The 20,778-nt window shown below is 35.5% G+C and overlaps 1 protein-coding gene across 19 annotated transcripts in view; it reads left to right on the top strand.

The window, feature by feature from the left end:
• The window catches only part of Fur2 (furin-like protease 2), a 719,646-nt gene that overhangs the window by 665,485 nt on the left and 33,383 nt on the right, over positions 1 to 20,778 (top strand). For all 19 annotated transcript variants that reach the window (XM_073976168.1, XM_073976161.1, XM_073976169.1 and 16 more), the window contains 2 exons: positions 18,338 to 18,612; positions 20,195 to 20,471. In XM_073976168.1, coding sequence (XP_073832269.1) covers positions 18,338 to 18,612; positions 20,195 to 20,471 — 552 coding nt within the window. The remainder of the gene's footprint in view (positions 1 to 18,337; positions 18,613 to 20,194; positions 20,472 to 20,778) is intronic.

Below are 20,778 nucleotides of genomic sequence, written 5' to 3'. Positions count from 1 at the left end.
AAATTACAACAATCAAAGGGTTTGACTTTTTATATACAATCAACTGGCTTGATACCATTACCTTATATAAAATTTGCCTGGGTTGGTAGAAAAAAATCTGCAATCATATTTGTTTTGCTTTACACCATACCTAAGAAACGACGCGACGCACAAAAATATTCACCTTTCTATTACAACAACGCTCTATTGGCGCCCATATATCGCAGATATGTTTTGATCGAAAACCCGTTTAAAACAATAAACAGTTGTTAGGTGTAGGCGTTAATCGCAAAAAGAATAAGAAATTAAAATGAAAATTATTGGACGTTTTCCGAAAAAAGTTCTTCATTTAATTACCGTTGTTGTTAGTTTAGTGGACGGATATTGTTAACTAGGGATACGTAATCGAAGTCAAAATTGAATTTTTTACCTTTCACTAAAAATTCGATTTTTCGCTCTTTCGATTATAATCAAAGACGAATAAAATCGATTTATGCTTGATTATAGAATTTTATTTAATACGTATTACATAAGCTTCGTTCCCGTACTTTTCAATAGTAAAACTCGTAAAAAAGAGAACTGTAAAAAATTTGTTCTCACACACAAGTTTTTTGAAATAGTTCGGGAACGCAAAAAAGGGAAAAACGTTAAAAAAGCTGGAACAAATGTCAAAGTCAACGTACCAGCCAATCAGATTCGGGCAACCATGTTACTATTTTTTACACGCTCAAATTTGTCGAGTAAAAAGTTTTTAAAGTTTTTTCAGCGCCATTGTTGTTTAAAGAGAAGTGAACACTCTACAACTTTTTTTGTGTAAGGGAACGGCTTTTCGGGTAAAATGTGTAAAAATTGTAAATACTTTTTAGTTCTGGAACAAACCTATATTGTTGTCAGCAGTAATTTCAAAACTTTTCATACAAAATAGTTGGTAGGAAAATCGAATGTCGACCATGAAAAGCAGACTATTCGATTTTCTCTATTACCAAAAGTTCACTTAGATTTTTAGACTTTTCAACCAAAAAGTCGACTAATCGATTAGTCGAAAGTCATCTTACGTATCCCTATTGTCCACATACGAAATTAATCTATGTTTGGATATAATATTACGAGGTGCAACGCACAGTGGTTCATCTTCAAATTCTATAACTCTTGGGTCGCCTCTGCTGGGAAATTTGGTATATAGCGAGCGGTTGTTGCAGTGATGTTGTCCCGGAAAGTTCTCTCAGCTACACGAGGATTTGAGGGAATGTGCAACTGTCTGAAGCGGTGATTGGCAAATTCTCTGAACCCTTGCAAATCAGCTTTCCCATGGAAAGTATGGCGTTCAGAGGTTATGTGGTCGGATGGTATATTTACGAAGACGATGATAGGAAGATGGTCTGAGTCAAGGGAAATGACGGGTTGCCAGGATAAGTGATTTATCAGACCTGGTGCCACAATTGTGATATCTGATGAGATCAATTTGCTCGGCCAGTACTGTACCCCTCTGGTCACTACCTAGGACAGAATGCCAAAGCTCATGATGGGCATTGAAGTCCCCTAGCACCCAACGGTTATTTCCCTCTAACAGCGAACTAATATCGGGGATGTAACACAGGAAACAAATTTCATCGGCGGAATGTACACATAAGGCATTTCTACCTAGGAGGTTCCAAACTTTACTACTAATCCCATACATTTAATGTATTGGTCACTACAGTCAATGACCATGATGTTTGTCCGACTCATAATGTCTATAACTTCGCTGACTTTGTTGCGGAGACCAATTCAATGACAGGAACAATACTTTCCCGGGCGCTGAACAACAATATACAGTGTAAGATGCAGCCTTTGTTGTTGCTGGGGAGACTGCGTGGGTGTTTAGTATACTGATGACGATATTGGACACTGGGAGATGTTCTGGAGTAGCAGGTAGCAACATAACTCCTATCGTAGTAGTTCTGGAGGCTGCTAAGTTCGGAGCAGCATCTTACCCCATTGCATCTCACCTGTGTTGGTTTGTGGTGGATACGAATCTGGCAGATCCATTGCCCGGAGTTCTTCTCTATCCCGACATGGACGAAACGAGCTCGGAGCAGGTATATATTACCGCTCCCATAGTGAAAAAATATACGAATACAAACACAATGTTGTTGAGGTGAGTCAATTAGAGTCAATTCGTTGCAAAGAACCGGCCGCCGAGGGATTGATGAATGTAGGTATTGGTGAATGATATCGTATAACACTGTACAACAAATTTTAACTTTTTTTAAAATTACACGAAACCCCGCACAGATTATGAAAGAGGACCGAAAAACAGAAGACACGTGTATCTGCGTTTTGAAAGTTTACGTCGGGAAGTAACCTGAATAGGCGTGGCAAGTTCCGCCCATTTATACAGGTTTTGAAATATTCGACATCCGATTCCTTGGAATCCTTGCATTTTAGGTATAAAGTGTCTTTGGCAATATTACTGACAACAATGCGGGGTATCTTTTTATGAAGAAAATAACCCTCATGAGAGTCACTAAATGGGTCTTTTTGGTCCATTTTTCAAAAATGTTTAAAAACTCCTTTAAAATGAGATCGTATCAAATCAAAATATATATGTCGTAAAATTTGACTATAGGTCCCGAATACACCAAAACTCTAAACAGTACCTAAACGCCAGGAATCTGCCAAAAGTAAAATCACGTTTTAGGGTTAATGTCGTACTTTATCTGAGTTTATTACGTTTTGTCCCACAAAACTCCATTCCAGATAGAAGACGTCAAAGACAAAAATATTCTCCATCAAATTTCAATATAAGTCGCTAAATAAATGAAGTTGTATTTGCAATATATATCAAGAAAATATATACATCAAATTTGCCAACAAAACACCCAAATATTTTTTTAATAAATTTGTATTGTTTTTTTCGGATTGATCCATGAAAGTAACATGAAATTTAGTTTTAGACGAAAGTTGTCAAAAGAAGAAATATTCTACACAAAATTTCACTATAAGTCCCAGAACAAACTATATATCTAAATAAAATAATTTGTTAAGAAAATTACTTTACAAACTAAGATATTATAGGTAGAAATTATTTGATACTCAGTCAAAATCTCCTAAAATACTTCACTTTTTGCCAATTGTGTCAAAAGAAGAAATGTTCGAAATCAAATTTCATTATGAGTCTCTGAACAAAAGAAATTAGTAGCTATAATATTTAACATCCCTAGAAGCTTTCGCTTTTCATATATGATTTAGGATCATATTCTACCGTTTTTATTCACATTTTCGTTATCTGCGGTCACAAAATATATTTCATTGATGTTTTTTCATAATAAATTCTTTCAGAAGATTATGTGTGCTCGGTCCAAACTGTTTTTGAAATATCTATGGTGAATATATATAAGGAAAATATGTGGGGACAAAAAACTGTTTTGGTATTGTCCCCATATAACGGTACCTAATCAAGTTCCATAAGTTCAGATCATTACATGGTGGAGGGTATTGAAAGTTCTTCCCCTACTGAACTGAACGTTTTTTACTTGTTTTTAATGTCCTTAGATGTTTTCAATGCAACTATATTTAAACCGAACCCGAGCTAATATACCTTTTCCAGAACGTCTACACAAATAGTTTGTATTGTTTTTTTATATTTGTTTTATATGCATTCACAAAAAAAAAAATATTATTAAACTCAATTAAATTTCATGTTTATTTTAATTGACAGTTTGTTTAGTAATTTATATAGTTTGAGATGTATTTTTTATGTCCTCCTTTTTTGTTTTCAATTAGTTGTGTTTTTATTAAAGTGTGCGTGTGTGTGTTTTATCACAACCCTCCGGTGAGATTTAGATATGTTTTTAACAGCTATATTAAATAAATATTTATTTAACAACTATAGAATTTGAATAAATGTTTGAATTTATAAATTTCCATTGTTTTTTTAATTTAATGCATAATTAATTGTTTTGTGCGAGTTGATGTGTGTGTGTAAGTGATAACGTCAATAGCTAACATCACATTAGCCACTATGGTGACTCCGACTGAAATTATAAATGGTTTAATTATAATTCGATTTTTTTTTTCATTTCATAAAATCTAATATTGATGACAGAATGAATATTTTAAACTGTTTTTGTGGCATAGAAACGGTAAAAATGACAAATAAATTCAATATTAAAAAAGTGATGCCTTAGTAGCTACGTAAATACTGAAAGCCAAATGGATTAACTTTGAACGCAGCAAAAACGGAAAATACATATTTGCATATATTTAAATATTGTTATATTTAAATACGGGAATATTTAAATATTTTTTTTTAAAAAATGTTTGAACGTGAGGCTCATTATTAACTAACTCGTGAAGTACTTTCAGTTTAGATTTCCAAGCGCCATCCTCTTTTGCTCTACTCCATTGAAGTTTTAGAATTTTCCTTTAAGGCTCCACTGTCGGAATCTTGAATAGTTTTTCATCTTCTTCCACGAAGTTTTACCTTTCTCCTTCTGCTAAAAACGTTAGTGGTTTCTTTTTTAAAGACTTTTATAGATGGAGCTCTTTCATCTAGCTATACTCACAATAACACCTATTCAGTATATTAAAGTGAAGTGATGAAGTTTCTGCTGAACACCCTGTAATGCATCTGAAGTTAGCATTATATCTTTGTTAACTGTTGTTTTAGCTTATTTTTGAGTCAGTCAAATCGAATGAGGATTATTTTCGAAGAGCATTTCGATCTTCTATCTCGTTTTCTTCAATGTCCCTTTCGTCCTTTATTTTAAGAACTGCTATAAAAGTACCACAGCAGAAACTTCATCACGCCATAACTAGGAAGTTCGACTCACGGTGAATCGGTCCTTCGGGATTCTTAATAAACTCACCAAGGGCTTTCATGGTCAAAAGGAATTATCGCTGCCCCAAAATTTCTGTTCACAGTGTTATTTGTAACTTTGTTCATTTGACAATTTCTCCACAAAAATATTTCATAGTTTAGAGTAAAAGCCTCGTTTAATTTTACATGTTTCGGGCTTCTGAGTAATTTTGCCTTTTGAATCTGCTTGTAAATGCTCAACATTTTCCATAACACTGTGCAACATTTTTAACGTAATTTCTCTTCTAATACGGTTTTTATGAAAGTACAGACCCAATAGACAAAAACCCTCTTTGGGTTTTGTTTTGTTAGATCGGGTTCGGATTTTATGGTCCCATCTAAACATGATTAAATATCGACTTTTTAAAGCAAATCGGGGCTATATCTTTAAAACTAATACGAATCTTTCCATGACATCCACAGCAAACTTGTAGATAAGAACAAGAAGAAGGTATTTGGAAAAAAATTAACACGAATAACCACATATATTGCCTCAAATTTTATACTATATCTAATAATTCCGTAATTTGTATATATTTCGCAGCGTATCTTCAAAACGGCTAAATTTTCCTTAATATTATATTTGCGAAAAATATTCGCTGAAATGTAGTACACAACTCTTCAGAACATATCATTGTTGTAAAATGACTATATCGCGTTGTTTCTAGCATATTTTTCAACGACAATTTGAAAAAAATATTAACAATACATTGAAATTTCAAATCTATATATATAAAAATGGTGTAAAAAATGTATAGTAATTCATAAAATGAGAACGGCTAGGCCGATTTCTGTAATTTTTTTTGTCAGTTATTCGTATTTTCGAGGAGAAGGTCTTTACGGAAGAAAATTTTGGAAAATCTCTCTGGAAAAGTCGGAAAATTGGAAAAATCGAAAATTGAGTTTTTGTATGCAATTTTATTCCTTAATAGCGAGACGAAGTTCGCCGGGTCCGCTAGTATGAGAATAAACAGCCTGTGTGAACGTTTTTTGAAATATATTTTGTAGAAAGTATGATATGAAATACCTCCTAAACAACATGAAATAAGTGTTTTACAGTTTCACAATGTTCTGAAGAATTGCTGAGCACATTATTTGGAAATTTTTTGCGAAAGGTTACTTGGTTCAACTCTCAATAGTTTGGATGTAACTGAACATAATTCCAGAAATTATGTAAACTTTTATATATTTTATCAATTTATATGCGCTAGTTGCGGCTTTTCCTAGTTCATCTATTTAACACTTAAGTTCTACTACTCTATGACTACAATATTGCTGAACACCGCAAGGCAAAATTCTTATTAGTTCCTGAGGTAAAGCCCGGATCAATGGAAAAAGGGCCATTTTAGTCCGGTATAGATGAGGCCATAAAATACGAACCCGATCTAAAAACAGGAAACCCAACTAGGGGTTTTGTAGTCTCAACATGTACGTTCAGAAAATGCCCACTAGAAGTTGTTTGCATTTTCAGTGTTGCATAGTGTAATTGAGCATTTAACTGTAAGTAAACATTACTTTCTAAAACGTAATTCAATTTTAAATTAAAATATTCAATAATATTTAACAAGAATTTTTATCCGCCCTCAATAGCAAAGGTGAATTGATTTTTAATAGATAAATGAATTGATATCCGAATATATTTTATAATAAATTCAATTTTGTGGCAAATTATCTTTTCGATATTCATTTCAAATACCCTAGCTATCGAAATACTCTTCACCCACACACATACATACATACACACATATTTCCTTTACACGACCATTTTTCTTTATCAATAATGAATTAGAGAGTTGTCTATTTATTTGACATAGACTACACAGCACTAAAACTTTGTTTCGAAGAATAAAGACTTCTTCAATACATCAGCAGCGGCAACAATAACAACAACAAGAACGAAAGCAATAACAAACTTTGATAATGCCAATGCTTTTGCTAAATACCATTACCATAATTCAATTTATTTAGTCAAGTTCCGTCCTCAACTAATTTTTTTTCACTTTTCCAATACATACCAACATGACCTACTCTACACATATGCACCAATACATACATACATATATGCGTACGTCAAAGACATCAAAGAAAATGTGTACTACCCAGCAAACCAAATGTCGGATGTCCGACATATCGGAAGCAAAATCGTTCAGATTTCGTATCGATTTCTATACGATTTTTCGTAGAGGAATTAGTTCAGATTTCGTTCCAATTTCGGAGAAAATGTCGGAAGTAAATTTCCCTTCGAACCGATTTCGCTCCGACATTTCATTCCGAAATTATGTCAACCACTTTCGTTAAGATATCGTTACGATTTCGGATCAGTAGTGCGATTCTTTAACTCATTTTTTGAGTTACCGACAAATGTCGGTAAAATTAAAATGCTTATAATTTCGGTAGCTAACGATATTATTCGGTAAGTTAGCAACCAATAAAAAGTAGTCGTAAAGTTCTACCTATTGCAACAGTATTGTCAAATTTTATTTGAACTTTTCATTCATAATTTTGCGTTTTAATGTTATCGATTTTTGTCGGTAACTCAAAAAAATGTGTTAGAGAATCGCACTACAGATATCGGGCGTAACGTCCGAATTTTGTTCCGATTTCGTTACGATATCGGTACGATTGGTTTGCTGGGTAGTCATATGTAGGTATTTGTGCGTGTGTTGGCCCGTTGTATTTATGAGTTTCCAAGAGGAAACGGAAATGAAAGAGCAAATATTTCAGTGCTTTGGGTTTGTGATGTGTCCGTAGGAGTATGTGTGTTTGTTTAATATTTGTGTATGAATGTGTGTGTGTGTCAATTAACAAACAACAACTATAACTCTATTTATTTAATAATATTAAATTATTATGTGTTTGTTGGTCGTTGTAATAGTTTTTTAGACATGCAAGGCGTGTCAACACATAATATGAACTGCCACCACCCACATACACCCTAAGGACCCAATGGCCTCGAGTAATATTGGAGTATACACAAGCATACTTGTGTGAAAGAGGATGCAGCATTACTTTGACAACAAAAATAGGCTATGGTTTTTACTCGATAAATACCTTTAAATTACAAAGGCAGAAAACATGATGTTCATTGAGGCCACGCGAGATTACTTGCGTATTGAATAGAGGCGATTCAATACGAAATAAATGTCATTATGTTTGAAAAAAAAAGAAATATTGCCAAGGGCTATAGACATTTGAATATAAATGTAGAATTAATATATTAATAAACATATCGCACCTGTTCAACAAAAGGGTAGTAACTCAAAATTTTCTACTTTTCGGTACAGACAAAAAACGAATTATGTTAATTTTAAAGATATAATACACAAAAAAACTATGCCATCGTAAAGATATCTTTTTTACTACACTACAGCACCGGATTTATTTTTATTTCATTAAGTATTTGGTCATATTTCAAACTATTTTTCGAGTTACTACCATTTTGTTGAAACAAATGTTTGTTTTAGTAGAGAAATTATTTCGACTTGTGCCCCTTTAACTGAAAAAATGGGCGGCGATTGACATCATAAAGAGGGAACAATTCGAAATACTTCTCTTTTGCTGAAATAATCGCGATGTAAATGCCTGAATCATGTGGGCGCAACTTGAAATAAGTCTCTTTTGTCGATACAGAGTAGTAATTCTGAAGAGATGACAATTGACTTATCGGTATTTTTTGACGAAAGAGTAGGCAAAACAATGGAAGTTTTTTACAGTAGGTGGAGTTGATTATTATGTATCGTTTTTTGATGAAAAATGAAAATTTCAAAATTTTGAGTTACTACCCTTTTGTTGAACAGGTGCGATATAATATTGCTCCACAAACATCCCAGAAGGGACAAGGGAGACTTCTCTCATATATATGAGTGCACCCCGATTCATATTAACTCATGATATGGGACATACTGTTTGTCGCCGAGTCCGAACGGCGTGTCTTAAGACACCACTTGTAGAGAAGTTTTACATGGCTCAAATACTCAGGAAATGTCGCCAACATTACTGAGGGGCATTTTGCCACCGTTGAAAATGTTTGATGTTGTTTGGCCGTGGAATCGAACCCACGACCTTCAGCGTGCAAGGGTTGGGTACATACCATTGCACCACGGTGACAACATGCACAAACAACATTTTGCAATTTTAATTAAAATCATTGATTAAAATTTTCAGATATATTAATTTCCTATTCACTAACAAGGCGATTGAAATTCCACTTTAATGAAGTGCGTAAGGGATTGGTTTCTCTACACTCTAAGCTATTTAAATAAAACTGTAGCAGTAGTAGATTGGCTTTAACATCGCAAATATGAAGGAATTTAATTAGCCTTGTTTATCTGAAGTCAGTCACTGTGGTGTCAACAGAACTTTGGTAAGCAAGTGTGCAACGCAAATCGTTAACCCTCACTCCTTATATGAGAAATTGAAAAAAAAAACTACCAAACCCCTAAATATTAAGCAGGCAACCACGACCATGAGTTATACAGAACCGAAAATCACATGACATTGACTGATCCGAAAAGTGGCCCCGCCACTGAAGCCAGGAAAGGATACCAGCAGAGCCTAATCGTACAGACCGATTTTCATCCTGTCGCCAGTAGTGATGGTTCTAGAGGCACTACTCATCCCCATGATGGGGAGCGGTTTCCAGTGGCCAACATTGGCTTGGATTCCGGAAAATGCACTGTAATGATTACACGTCATATCTACACATTCAGTCTAGGCCTGAAGCAGAAAAATCAGTGCGACCCTCATCGAAGGTCTTTGATGGTGTCAATCATGCCATGCTATTCGAGGATATAGCGAAGACTTTCCTTCTCCAGCCGTATTTGATACGTTGGATAATCATATAGTTGATTATCCAACGTTGTGGGTGTGGACGTCGCACAGTGGTGCCGCTTCTTTGTAATCGTGGACAAAAATAGAAGAATTTGATCTGGGTTAACGATTTTTTGTACAAGTACATATAAAGGCATTGGAATGAAAAATTCCGACTCGATTCAGACTTGGATATAATCCCCATAAATATCTTTCCCCGGTTAATTTTAATTGAATAGCCTTCATCTCATATATATGATATTTTCTTATGCCCCTGATCAGTTTTACCGATTGTAACAAAAATCGTTTTAGTTTTGGATATAGCCAATTTTTATTGAATAACCTTGAAATATAAGCGGGATTTCTGCTTCGGTCCCAAATAAGTTTCACCAATTTTGGCAAAACTATGTACCGGCGCGCCGGTCATTTGTTGTATTCCGAAATAAGAAGTCGATGAGCCGTAGAGTGAAGCAGACAGTTCCATAAGTCGGTGTGCTATCTCCAGAGCTGCTTAATATCTGTCTTTCTAAAATTCCACACGCTATGGGCGGCTTAGAGATCCTAATATATGCGGATGATTGATTGCACTACCGTGGCGTGGGGTTCAATCGTCGATGACATAAGTAATAGGTTAAATATCTTCATTGCTGATTTAGTGCAGTTCTTCCCTCTAAAGAATATAAAAATATCCGCCGCTAAATCTACTGTCACTCTGCTTACCATCTGCATGGCTGAAATGAGTCCCTTCTGAATATATTGGTTGATGGTGCCCTGATTTTGACCACTAACTACTCTACGATGTTGGTTGTAATGTTCGATAGCTTGTTAAAGACGTCTGCGAAAGCCCCTGCTTTATGCGACACCCCCGACCACAAACTACCCCAAAATTCCAAGGGTCACATTTGACAGCACGTTCACGACATCCGCGTATTCCGCAGATAGCTTCGACAAGCTGAAATGAAGGAACAATGTCTTCAAGTCCCTTGCCGACAGAACTTGGGGGCAGATAAAGAAACCTCCTTGACACCATACAACACGTGATAGGACGGTCTGTGGTAGAGGTGGGCAATTGTCGTGTTCTTGGCACTAGAACACACGACAAAACAACAAATAGTCAGATAAACAACAACACCTTAGCGATGACTATTTACAAAACCCTTTAGCTTTATTGTGTTCCGAACACAACAATCTGTTATCTAAGAGTTCAAACTTGTCAGAATACCGCTCTGAGAACAACAACAGGATACCTCCTCACGACTCCTGTGAAACATGAGGAGGCAAAGATTCTTCCAATACAGTGACACCATCACATGTTTTCGTTGCAGTGCCTGCTCGAGTGTTACCATGAGAGCCATCTTATTCACCCTATGGTGGATAGGCCCGCCCATTCAAGCAGTTCAATGAAAATCTTCATGATCTCTTGTAACCAGTGTTACAACAGAACCCCTCTAGATCAACATGCATATCAAGCGGATTTGAATAGCATTCATACGGATGCAGTTGCGAATGCAGCTATAGTTTAAATGCGGCCCTGGGAGCACTCCCTCATCTTTCGCAGCCGAGGAGCGTCAATTGCTCATTTGCCCTCGGGTAATTGCAGCCGCCTAAGCTCGAAGGATCGACGGCACTGCAAAAACATCTGTCCAGCATGCGGCACAGGCCCGTACAACCCACGGCAACTCATCAACTGCCCCACCAAACCTATTCCACTTACTCCAGTGGATCTGTGGTTACATCCCATCGAAGCTCTCACGTTCCTGGAACTAAACTGAACAACGAATATACAAAAACATTTAATATAAAACAATGTTATAACAACAACTGTTATATGCCACAAGATGGGAAGTAGAAAGATGGTCCTTTAGCCTATGGCCGGCAACGCCAGCATGGTATGCAAATGTTATAGCTAAGCAGTGGAAGAATATTCATACCTGCCAGTATGCCGCATAAGGATCTCGAAAGGGGGCTTCCGCATGAAAACAGTGGACACAACAAGATTTGGTACCTGGATGGGTGTTATCGCCATGAGTCAGGAGAGATCTTCATGATCTAGAGAAACAGTTTCAAAGGCACAGACGGGAACCTCTAGATTAACAAGCCTATTAGCCAGGCTTTGATAGGATTCACACATCCTTCGCAGCAGCAGATAAACGCCAGCTGTCGAGGCGAGCAGAAATTCGTATTGTACCCGAGTTGACATTGCGATACCCAACGCATGCCCTGTATTGCCCAGCTAAAATCCTTGTGTCCCAATTGTTTATAGATACAGCCAGTTCAGTTACACTTTCCAAGAAATGATCGTAGAACAACGTAGGAATACTTTCGGTAAACCCTTCTTTGAACTCCTCATAAACGAAAAAATAAAAGTTCAATAGTCATTTTAGTTGGTGGATTTTTTAGAGCTATCGGTCCAATTTGTTCAGTGTACATGGTATTTTCCACGTTTCATTAGAGCTTAATGACGGATGATTTTTGCATGTGAAGAAGGAAAGCCGACGATTCGAACCCACAAAACCACCAATTTGTGTGACTAGTTTCACTGTTAGTTTAGAGGCTCATCAAACATTCCGGCTGTGGGAATGGCTTCTTTCCCACGTAAAATGTTATATTTTTTAATCAGAATTACGAAATCTACCTTCTGTGAAAATCCCGTCCCCGAACAGGTCCTATACTTCAGTTATGCAAAATTTTTCAAATTCTATGCGGGAGGTACCTGCAGAACTGTGATATAGTTCATCCTCGAATTTGATGTGATTTTGTAAGAAAATGGCATACACACATATATTCCCACCCCCTACCTACTGTTTTAGCCGTATCTTAAAGAGATTTTTTAAGCCACTACTTGTAGATAAATACTCAGGAAATGTTGGATTTATTCCGCTGAGGGAAATGCCGTGTTGTCTGGCCTGGGAATCGAACCAAAATGTATACCAAATCAATCGAAAGCTATCTTGCCACCAGACATACAGACTGGACGGACATGACTAGATCGACTACAAATTTTCTAATATTTATTTAAAAACTAAAGTTCGAAGATTGACTATATCTTTCCACGGTTTATCATATAACGATAACTTCTGATTTCAAAGACTATGAAGATGTTTCATCCGAAGTAGTTGTTATTCGACTTCTATATGAGCAAAAAGTCTCTTCACCAAAATTCGTCAAGAATGATAACAGTATGTACCGATTTCAAGTATTTTGAAGATTTTGGGTACGTTTTTAACGCGAACTGTGTTACTTACATAGGAAGGTTCGATAAAATAACTTCTAGATAATATTTCGAACTGAAGTAGACTTAGTGACTACAAATGACTCTACAGTTATCACAAAAGCGTACAAATAAAATTCAGCCTGCAAAACCTCTCGTTCACATGTTTTAATAAAAATCCATTCCTTCTCTCTTGTATGTAATTCATTTTATTAAGTGTTCTCATTAAAACAGTTTTTATGTAACTTATTTAAAATTTCGAAAGTGTTTGAATATATCTTGAAATACACATCCAATATGTACATACTCGTACTTGTATGCATCACACTCTAGATATTGGCAATTGACACTTGAAGTATTTACGACGACTACACCAACATTATTGTCAATTATACGAGGAGGAGCACAAGCCATAGCGTCAATATCATCACCGTCATTGCCGAAATACATACTTTGGTCACATTGTTGCGGCACACGACAAGTGTAGTGCTGGCTGACTGGCAATGCATATCATCATTAATTGAAAAGGAAATTAATGTTGTTGTCGTTGAGTCAGTCAAGCAGCAACCACCATAGAAATCTAAAGCCTATTATTGTGTGATCTGATGCCATCGAAATTGTTCAATAAATGTGTGTCTGACTGTGTGTGTGTTTTGTTCAAAATGTATTTAATGAAATCCCAGCTCTCATTTATTGTTTTGAAAGCACTTGATTTTTGCATAGAATGCACAGAGACATTTATTCATGATGACAAAGATATATACCCCTGATTGTTTTTTTGTGTATGTATAATACATATATCGTATCGTATTTGTATGTATAATGTGTCTGTCAGTTGCTCCCTTCCAAATGACAGGGTATGATATGAACATTAGTATTAAAAAAAAAATTGCAAAATAAAATGTTTAAGTATTTGATGATTTCAAGGGTTGTGTATACTTAGCTGTGCGCAGTACTTGAAAATATATTTAAATGTTGTGATTAGTTGCTTAATTCCTATTATAAAAAAAAACATATAAAAAATAAAATACAAAATATCAAATATAAAGTATAATATATAATTTAAAATATAAAATACTAAATATGAAATATAAAATATAGTTTACAAACTATAAAATATAATAATAAAATATGAAATATAATGTATAAAGTATAAAATGTAAATGTAAAGTATAAAATATAAAGTACAAATATAAAATATGAAATATATAATATACAGTATACAATATAAAACATAAAATATAAAATATTAAATTTAAAATATAAGGTATAAAACATAAAATATAACATATAAAATAAAAAATAAAGCATAAAATATAAAATAGCCAAAGAACATTTGTTCCTTAGACCGAACAAAGAAAAGATCTCCATTCTTCTCTGTTTTTCGCTTGACTTTTTGGAATACCGCGCCTTTTCATTTCTTCATCCACTTGTATACTCCATCGAAGCTTAGGCCTGCCGATTCTGCGTGCACCGCCATGTGGCATGTATTCATACGCATTTTTTGCGGGTTCATCATCGCTCATGCTTATGATATGGCCTAGCCAACGCAATCGTTGCATCTCGATACGTTTAACTATAGTCATGTCTTTGTATAGCTTATATAGCTCGTGGTTCATACGACGTCGATATTCACCCTCAATGCAAATCGGCCCGTAGATCTTTCGAAGAATTTTTCTCTCAAACACATCAAGCACTGTCTTATCTGCTTGCGCAAGTACCCATGCTTCGGAGCCATACATTAGCACGGGTAGTATCAGCGTTTTGTATAGTGTTATTTTTGTTTGACGAGATGTGTTAACATCTGTTGGCCAATACAATTCTTCTTCTTATTTCACAACTGATGTTATTTGTTGTGTTTATGGCAGTGCCGAGGTAGACGAAGTCTTTAACTACCTCAAAATTGTAGGAACCAACTTCCACAGTTGGTCCGAGCTCTATGGACGCTCTCCGCGTCGACACCATCAATTTGGTCTTTTCGCCGTTTACCGCCAGACCCATTTTCGCAGATTCTGCTTCGACCTTGCTAGAGGTCTCAGTTACTTCCTTTACTGATCGTGATGTCATGATGTCTATGTCATCAGCATAAGCAAGTAACATGTGGCTATTGGTGTAAATTGTGCCATTTCTTTTGACATTTTCATCTCGTATTACCTTTTCCAGCAAAATGTTGAATAGGTCACACGAAAGGCTGTCTCCTTGTCTGAAACCTCTTTTGGTACAAACTTCTTCAGAGAGGTTCTTTCCAATTTTAACTGAGGACCTAGTATCAGTTAAAGTCATCTTACAAAGCCGGATGAGCTTTGCGGGGATACCAAATTCAAACATTGCATGGAATACCTTTGATCGGAGGGGACTGTCGAATGCTGCTTTATAATCGACAAAAAGGTGATATGTGTCGATCTGCATATCTGGGGTCTTCTCCAGGATTTGCCGCAGGGTAAACATATGGTCAATGGTGGACTTGCCAGGTCTAAAGCCACATTGGTATGGTCCAATTATTTTGTTGACCATTGGCTTTAGTCGTTCGCACAGTATCCCTGACACTATCTTATAGGCAATAGGGAGAAGACTTATGCCCCTATAGTTGGAGCATACAGTCTTATCTCCTTTCTTGTGGACGGCACATAGGATGCTCAGGTTCCAATCGTCGGGTACGCGTTCTTCCTACCAGATAGCACCATCTAGTTGATGCATACACCTTATCAGCGCGTCGCTTTCGGTTTTAAACAGCTCGGCTGGTAAGCCATCGGCTCGTGCTGTTTTTTATTCTGTTTTTACCTCATCTTGGCCGGGTGGTATATATTCTATACCATCTTCTGGAATTGGATCTGTGGTATCATCGTCTTCGCTACTATTGGATACCACCAGTTCTTTCCATATCCTGAGCACGTTAACTGTATCTGTTACCCGATTACCTTGCTGGTCTCTACAAGAGGATGTTCATTTACCAAAGCCATCTGTTTGATGTTTCACTTTTGGTAGAATTTTCGGACTTCATTCTGGCTGATGTACACCTCGATTTTTTTCACACTCCCGCCTTTCCATTTCTCTCTTTTTCTTGCGGAAAAAAAGTTTCTCTTCTCTCCTTTTCTCCCGATATCTCTCTCGTATGCTACGTGTTGCTACTGATTGTTAAGTAGCTCTACATGCCGCATTTTTCTCTTCGCTAGCAGCTCGACACTCCTGGTCATACCATGAATTCCTTTGTGTAGGTCTCTGGAATCCAAGTATGGATTTTGCCGCTGTTTGCATGGAGTGGGCAATATTTTGCCATTGTGTTGTTATGTTATCGGGACAAGGAGTGCTCGCGTTAAGCAATTGGACTTGTTGAGTGGAATATTCTGTGGCTATCTGTTGTGTTTGCAGCCTATCGATGTCCAACTTCCGCATTGTGTCTGTTCGTGCTTTATTTGCAACGTTTAGACGGGTACGTACCTTTGCTGCAACAAGGTAGTGGTCCGAATCAATGTTTGCGCCTCGGAACGATGATACATCCAACACGCTTGATAAATGTCTTCCATCTACCACAACATGATCAGTTTGATTATTTTTTCTCTGATCTGGAGACAGCCGGGTGCCCTTATCTCGAGATGATTAGTACTGCTAACTACCATGTTTTTTGCAGCTGCAAAGTCTATCAGTCTCATACCATTGTCAGATGTTTCACTGTGGAGACTGAATTTCCCGACTGTTGTACCAAAGATATTCTCCTTTCCAATTTTGGCATTAAAATTGCCTAGAATGATTTTAATGTCATGGGCAGGGCAACGGTCATATGTTTCTTCTAAGCGCTCGTAAAATATATCTTTGATCTGTTCGTCCTTGTCTTCAGTGGGAGCATGAGCGCAAATAAAGCTGATGTTGAAGAATTTAGCTTTTATTCGAACTGCAGCAAGTCATTCATTCACTGGGGTGAAGCTAGATACCAGATGTTTTAGCCTCCGACTAGCTACCAATTCGCAACCAAACTCATGCTTTACATCATGGCAGCTGTGACGCCTTTCCCAATCCATCGTATTTCCTGTATGGCAGTAATATTGGTCTTGTACTTTTCAAGTACGTCTGTCAATGCGAAGACTGCACCTTCTCTATAAAGAGTGCGAACATTCCAGGTGCAGATTCGCAGATCATGGTCCTTAAAACGTTTGCGGGGTTCGTTAACTTTAGAGGGGTTTGTTTTTCTTTTCTTTCGTTTTTTTCATAGTAGGCTGTTTTTTCTAGGGGAGGGTTACTAGCCCGACGCCCAAACCCAAGTTTTTAAAGTTCTTATGGGTGAACGCGCGGCACATGTTAGCTCACTACCTTTAACGGATGTTAGAGGCAGTTCCCCAGGTGACACCACGGGGAGGTAAGTGTCTACTTGAGATGAAAGAGGGACCAAGATAAATCCTGGGCTTTGCCATGTTAAAAGCGGTCAGGACCGTTCCTTGGTATCTTCCATCCCCTACGTCAATATAAAGTATAAAATATAATAACTAAAATATAAATAAAATATTAAATATATAACATAAAATATAAGATACAAAATATAAAGTATAAAATATAAAATAGAAAATAAAAAATACAAGAATACAAGAATAGAATATAAAAAATAAAAAAATATAAACATAAAATACAAAATATAAAATATTAAATTTAAAATATAAAATACGAAATATAAAATAAAAAAAAAAATATAAAACATAAAATATAAAAATAAAATATAAAGTATAAAATAGAAAATAGGAGAATAGGATGATAGAATATAAAAAATAAAAAATGTCCTGACCTATATACGATGTTTTTACCGACCTACATACTCTTTTCAGGCGTCTTGCATTGCCATTAAATATTGAATATAAAATAAATATAATAATAAAATATGAAATATAAAGTGTTAAATATTAGACGTAAATTATAAAATTAAAATTAAATATAATAAAATATTAAATATATAATATAAAATATACAATATAAAGCATAAAATATTAAATATAAAATATAAGATATAAAATATAAAACATAAAATAAAAATTAAAAATTATAAAATAGAAAATCGAAAATATAAAATACAAAATATAATAATAAAATAATAAAATATGAACAATAAAATATAAAAGATAAAATATTAAATTTAAAATATAAAATAAAAAATATAAAATATAAAACAGAAAATATAATATAGCCAAGCTTCCCCTTTATGTTTATAATTTACTTATAAATATAACTGTTAATAAAATAAAATCAAATAAAGTATTAAATATAATAATAAAATAAAAAATATAAAGTATACAATATAAAATTTAAAATATTAAAATATAAAATGGAAAATAGATTTTAAAAAATAAAACATGCTGGTCCCATAGGCGCCACCTGCCATTTCCATATTAAAAGCTTATAACAATATTCTCAGATGTTTAGCATTTGCTGATTTTTTTCTCCTTTACTCATCTTATCTATACCTTTATCCACTTTTCTCAATGTTGTTTGTGTTTTTTGTTTTGTTTTTCTTTCAGCTGTGCTCCATGCCATTCATCTTGTGCCACATGCAATGGGTCCGCCGAATCACAATGCATCACATGTCGTTCCGGCCGTTTTGCCCACGATGGTAAATGTTTGAATAGTTGCCCCGATGGTTACTACGCCGATAAAAAACGTCAAGAATGTGTAGCCTGTCCAACGGGCTGTGCCACATGTACCACCAATGGTTTTTGTCTTACATGCCAAGACAACTGGACGCGCAATAAAAAAGGAAAATGTATTATCAGTGGCAGTGAAAATTGCGATGAATGTGAGTATGAATTTGAATTTTGCGTAAATGTGTTTGAGAATGGCGGAGAATATAAATGGGAAGAACATAGCATTTAATAACGAAGTTGTGGGTGTTATGGTATGGGCCGGTTTTTTCTCCATGTGGCCATATTACTGACCACCACAAAAACATGCCAGTGAAGTTATGTTCACAAATGCTGGCCCGCACTCAAAGTCTTTGGTCCTCTATATATTTCATGTTTGTCCTCTAGGTGTCGGGATATTGTAGTTTGAGGTTTCCTTTTGTGATTTATGGAGAGTGATTGTTTAGCAGTTTGTTTTTTCTTTCTTTGGTTTTGGCTTGGTAAATGGACTTTTTATTATGATGAAGTGGCAAGTGAAGCAAAAGAAACAACAACATGCCAATGGGCGATATGGAACATAAAATTGCTTTGAGGGTACATCAAAAGACATTTGAAATGTCGCTGTTTTTCACATACCCATGGTATGTGGGGCAGGTGCAAGTTCTTTAAACAACAAAAGTTCCATAATATTTCATAATATAAATTTTAATTGCCTTTAGCCTCTAATTGTATGCAAGATTATTTGGATATTCTATAGCCTAAAAGTATGCCATTAAATTTAAAACAAGAAAATATATAAATGAAATTTTTTAACTAAAAAAATTCCAAATTAAATTGGTTTCAAATCATGATCCTATTATGTCACATTCAAGTTGTTTTATGTTCTGGTGATATTTACTAAAATATCCATTTTCCATTTTATAACGAGAAATGTGCAGTAGCAATGCACATATGTCAGACCAATCAAAATGTTTAATCTCCTCAAAATGTGTCATGCAATTTAAAATGAAACAAATGTATTTGTTTAAATTTGATTTTTATCAAGCAAAATTACAAAAAGGTCCATTAAGACACCAAGAAATTGTGTTTAGCAATCCCAATGTGGTCATAAATCTTGGCCGTAACAGTGTCAAACCTTTTTTCACAAAAAAACTGCAAATGGCCAGACTTGCCCCCCATTACACAGTTTGTTAAGCTTCATTTGTTTTTTCCAATGTTCTTGGAAAACACGCCTCAATGGCTACCTGCAGGCATTAAAAAGCACATAAAAGCTAATAACTTGACCACACAAAAAACAACAAGGATTCAGTGAATATCCAACAAGGCGATTGCCTTGGTAAAATGTGTCAGTGTGTAATAATGTCGGGGATACAAAGTATGCAAACCATAGACGGATGTGTCTCATTGGGTAATTTGATATACAAGATTCTGATCAGTTCAAAGGATACAACATATATTGCCTACTTTTAGAAGTATGGTAAAATGTGAAGTTTACTTTCAGGAGCTACCTATAAAAACGATATTAAAAAGTCCGATTTTATATATTGTATTTTAAAGCTATATATTTTTTTAACCATAAACTTAATTCGCAAAGCAATTATCCATTGACATTTTTCACCATCTGCCCCTTTCTCCCTCCCTCACCCACACACTAACCATGCAAATATGTACATGAATTTGAAATATCCTTTAATTTGCTTTTCATTAATATCACTGACATCGTCTCTACCTCTCTTTCCCTTTTTGTTATAATTTCAGCTGAATATTACGATAACAACCATTGTCATCCATGCCATAGCACTTGCGAGACATGTGATGGGCCCACCGAATCGAATTGCTTAAGTTGCCCCCAGAGTCTACTGTTGCAGAATAATCACTGTGTGAGCACTTGTGATGATGGCTACTACATGGAGGCCGGTGTATGTGCTAAATGTTTGCATACCTGTACCCAATGTGTGTCACGAATGAATTGTACGGCATGTGCCAAAGGATTACAGCTACAAAGTGGCGAATGTCGTACCACCTGTGCTGATGGGTAATTATACAAAATATGAATTGCATTTTAAGTTTTCTCCAACTTTATCCACACAACTACTATATGGTAGTAGTAGTAGTATACAGGACATAATAACAATCAAACACACACACGGAAATGGACACACAGTCACACCTGCTCATGAGCATCCATGAAATGAAAATGTTTCCTTGTCATTGCAATATTGGCAAAGCAATAAAACTGGTGTGACACATAATTATAATTTGTTTCATGAAATGAATGGGTTTTTGAAATGGTGGTGGTGGATATTGGACACTGGACGCTGCATTCATGGAAAGGGGGGATT

Source organism: Musca autumnalis, unplaced genomic scaffold, assembly GCF_047663935.1.
Source record: "Musca autumnalis isolate F117 unplaced genomic scaffold, ASM4766393v1 scaffold_3, whole genome shotgun sequence".
NCBI classification, from domain to species: domain Eukaryota; kingdom Metazoa; phylum Arthropoda; class Insecta; order Diptera; family Muscidae; genus Musca; species Musca autumnalis.
The sequence above is the reverse complement of the archived record's forward strand: the minus strand, read 5'-3'. Positions and strand labels throughout refer to the sequence as shown.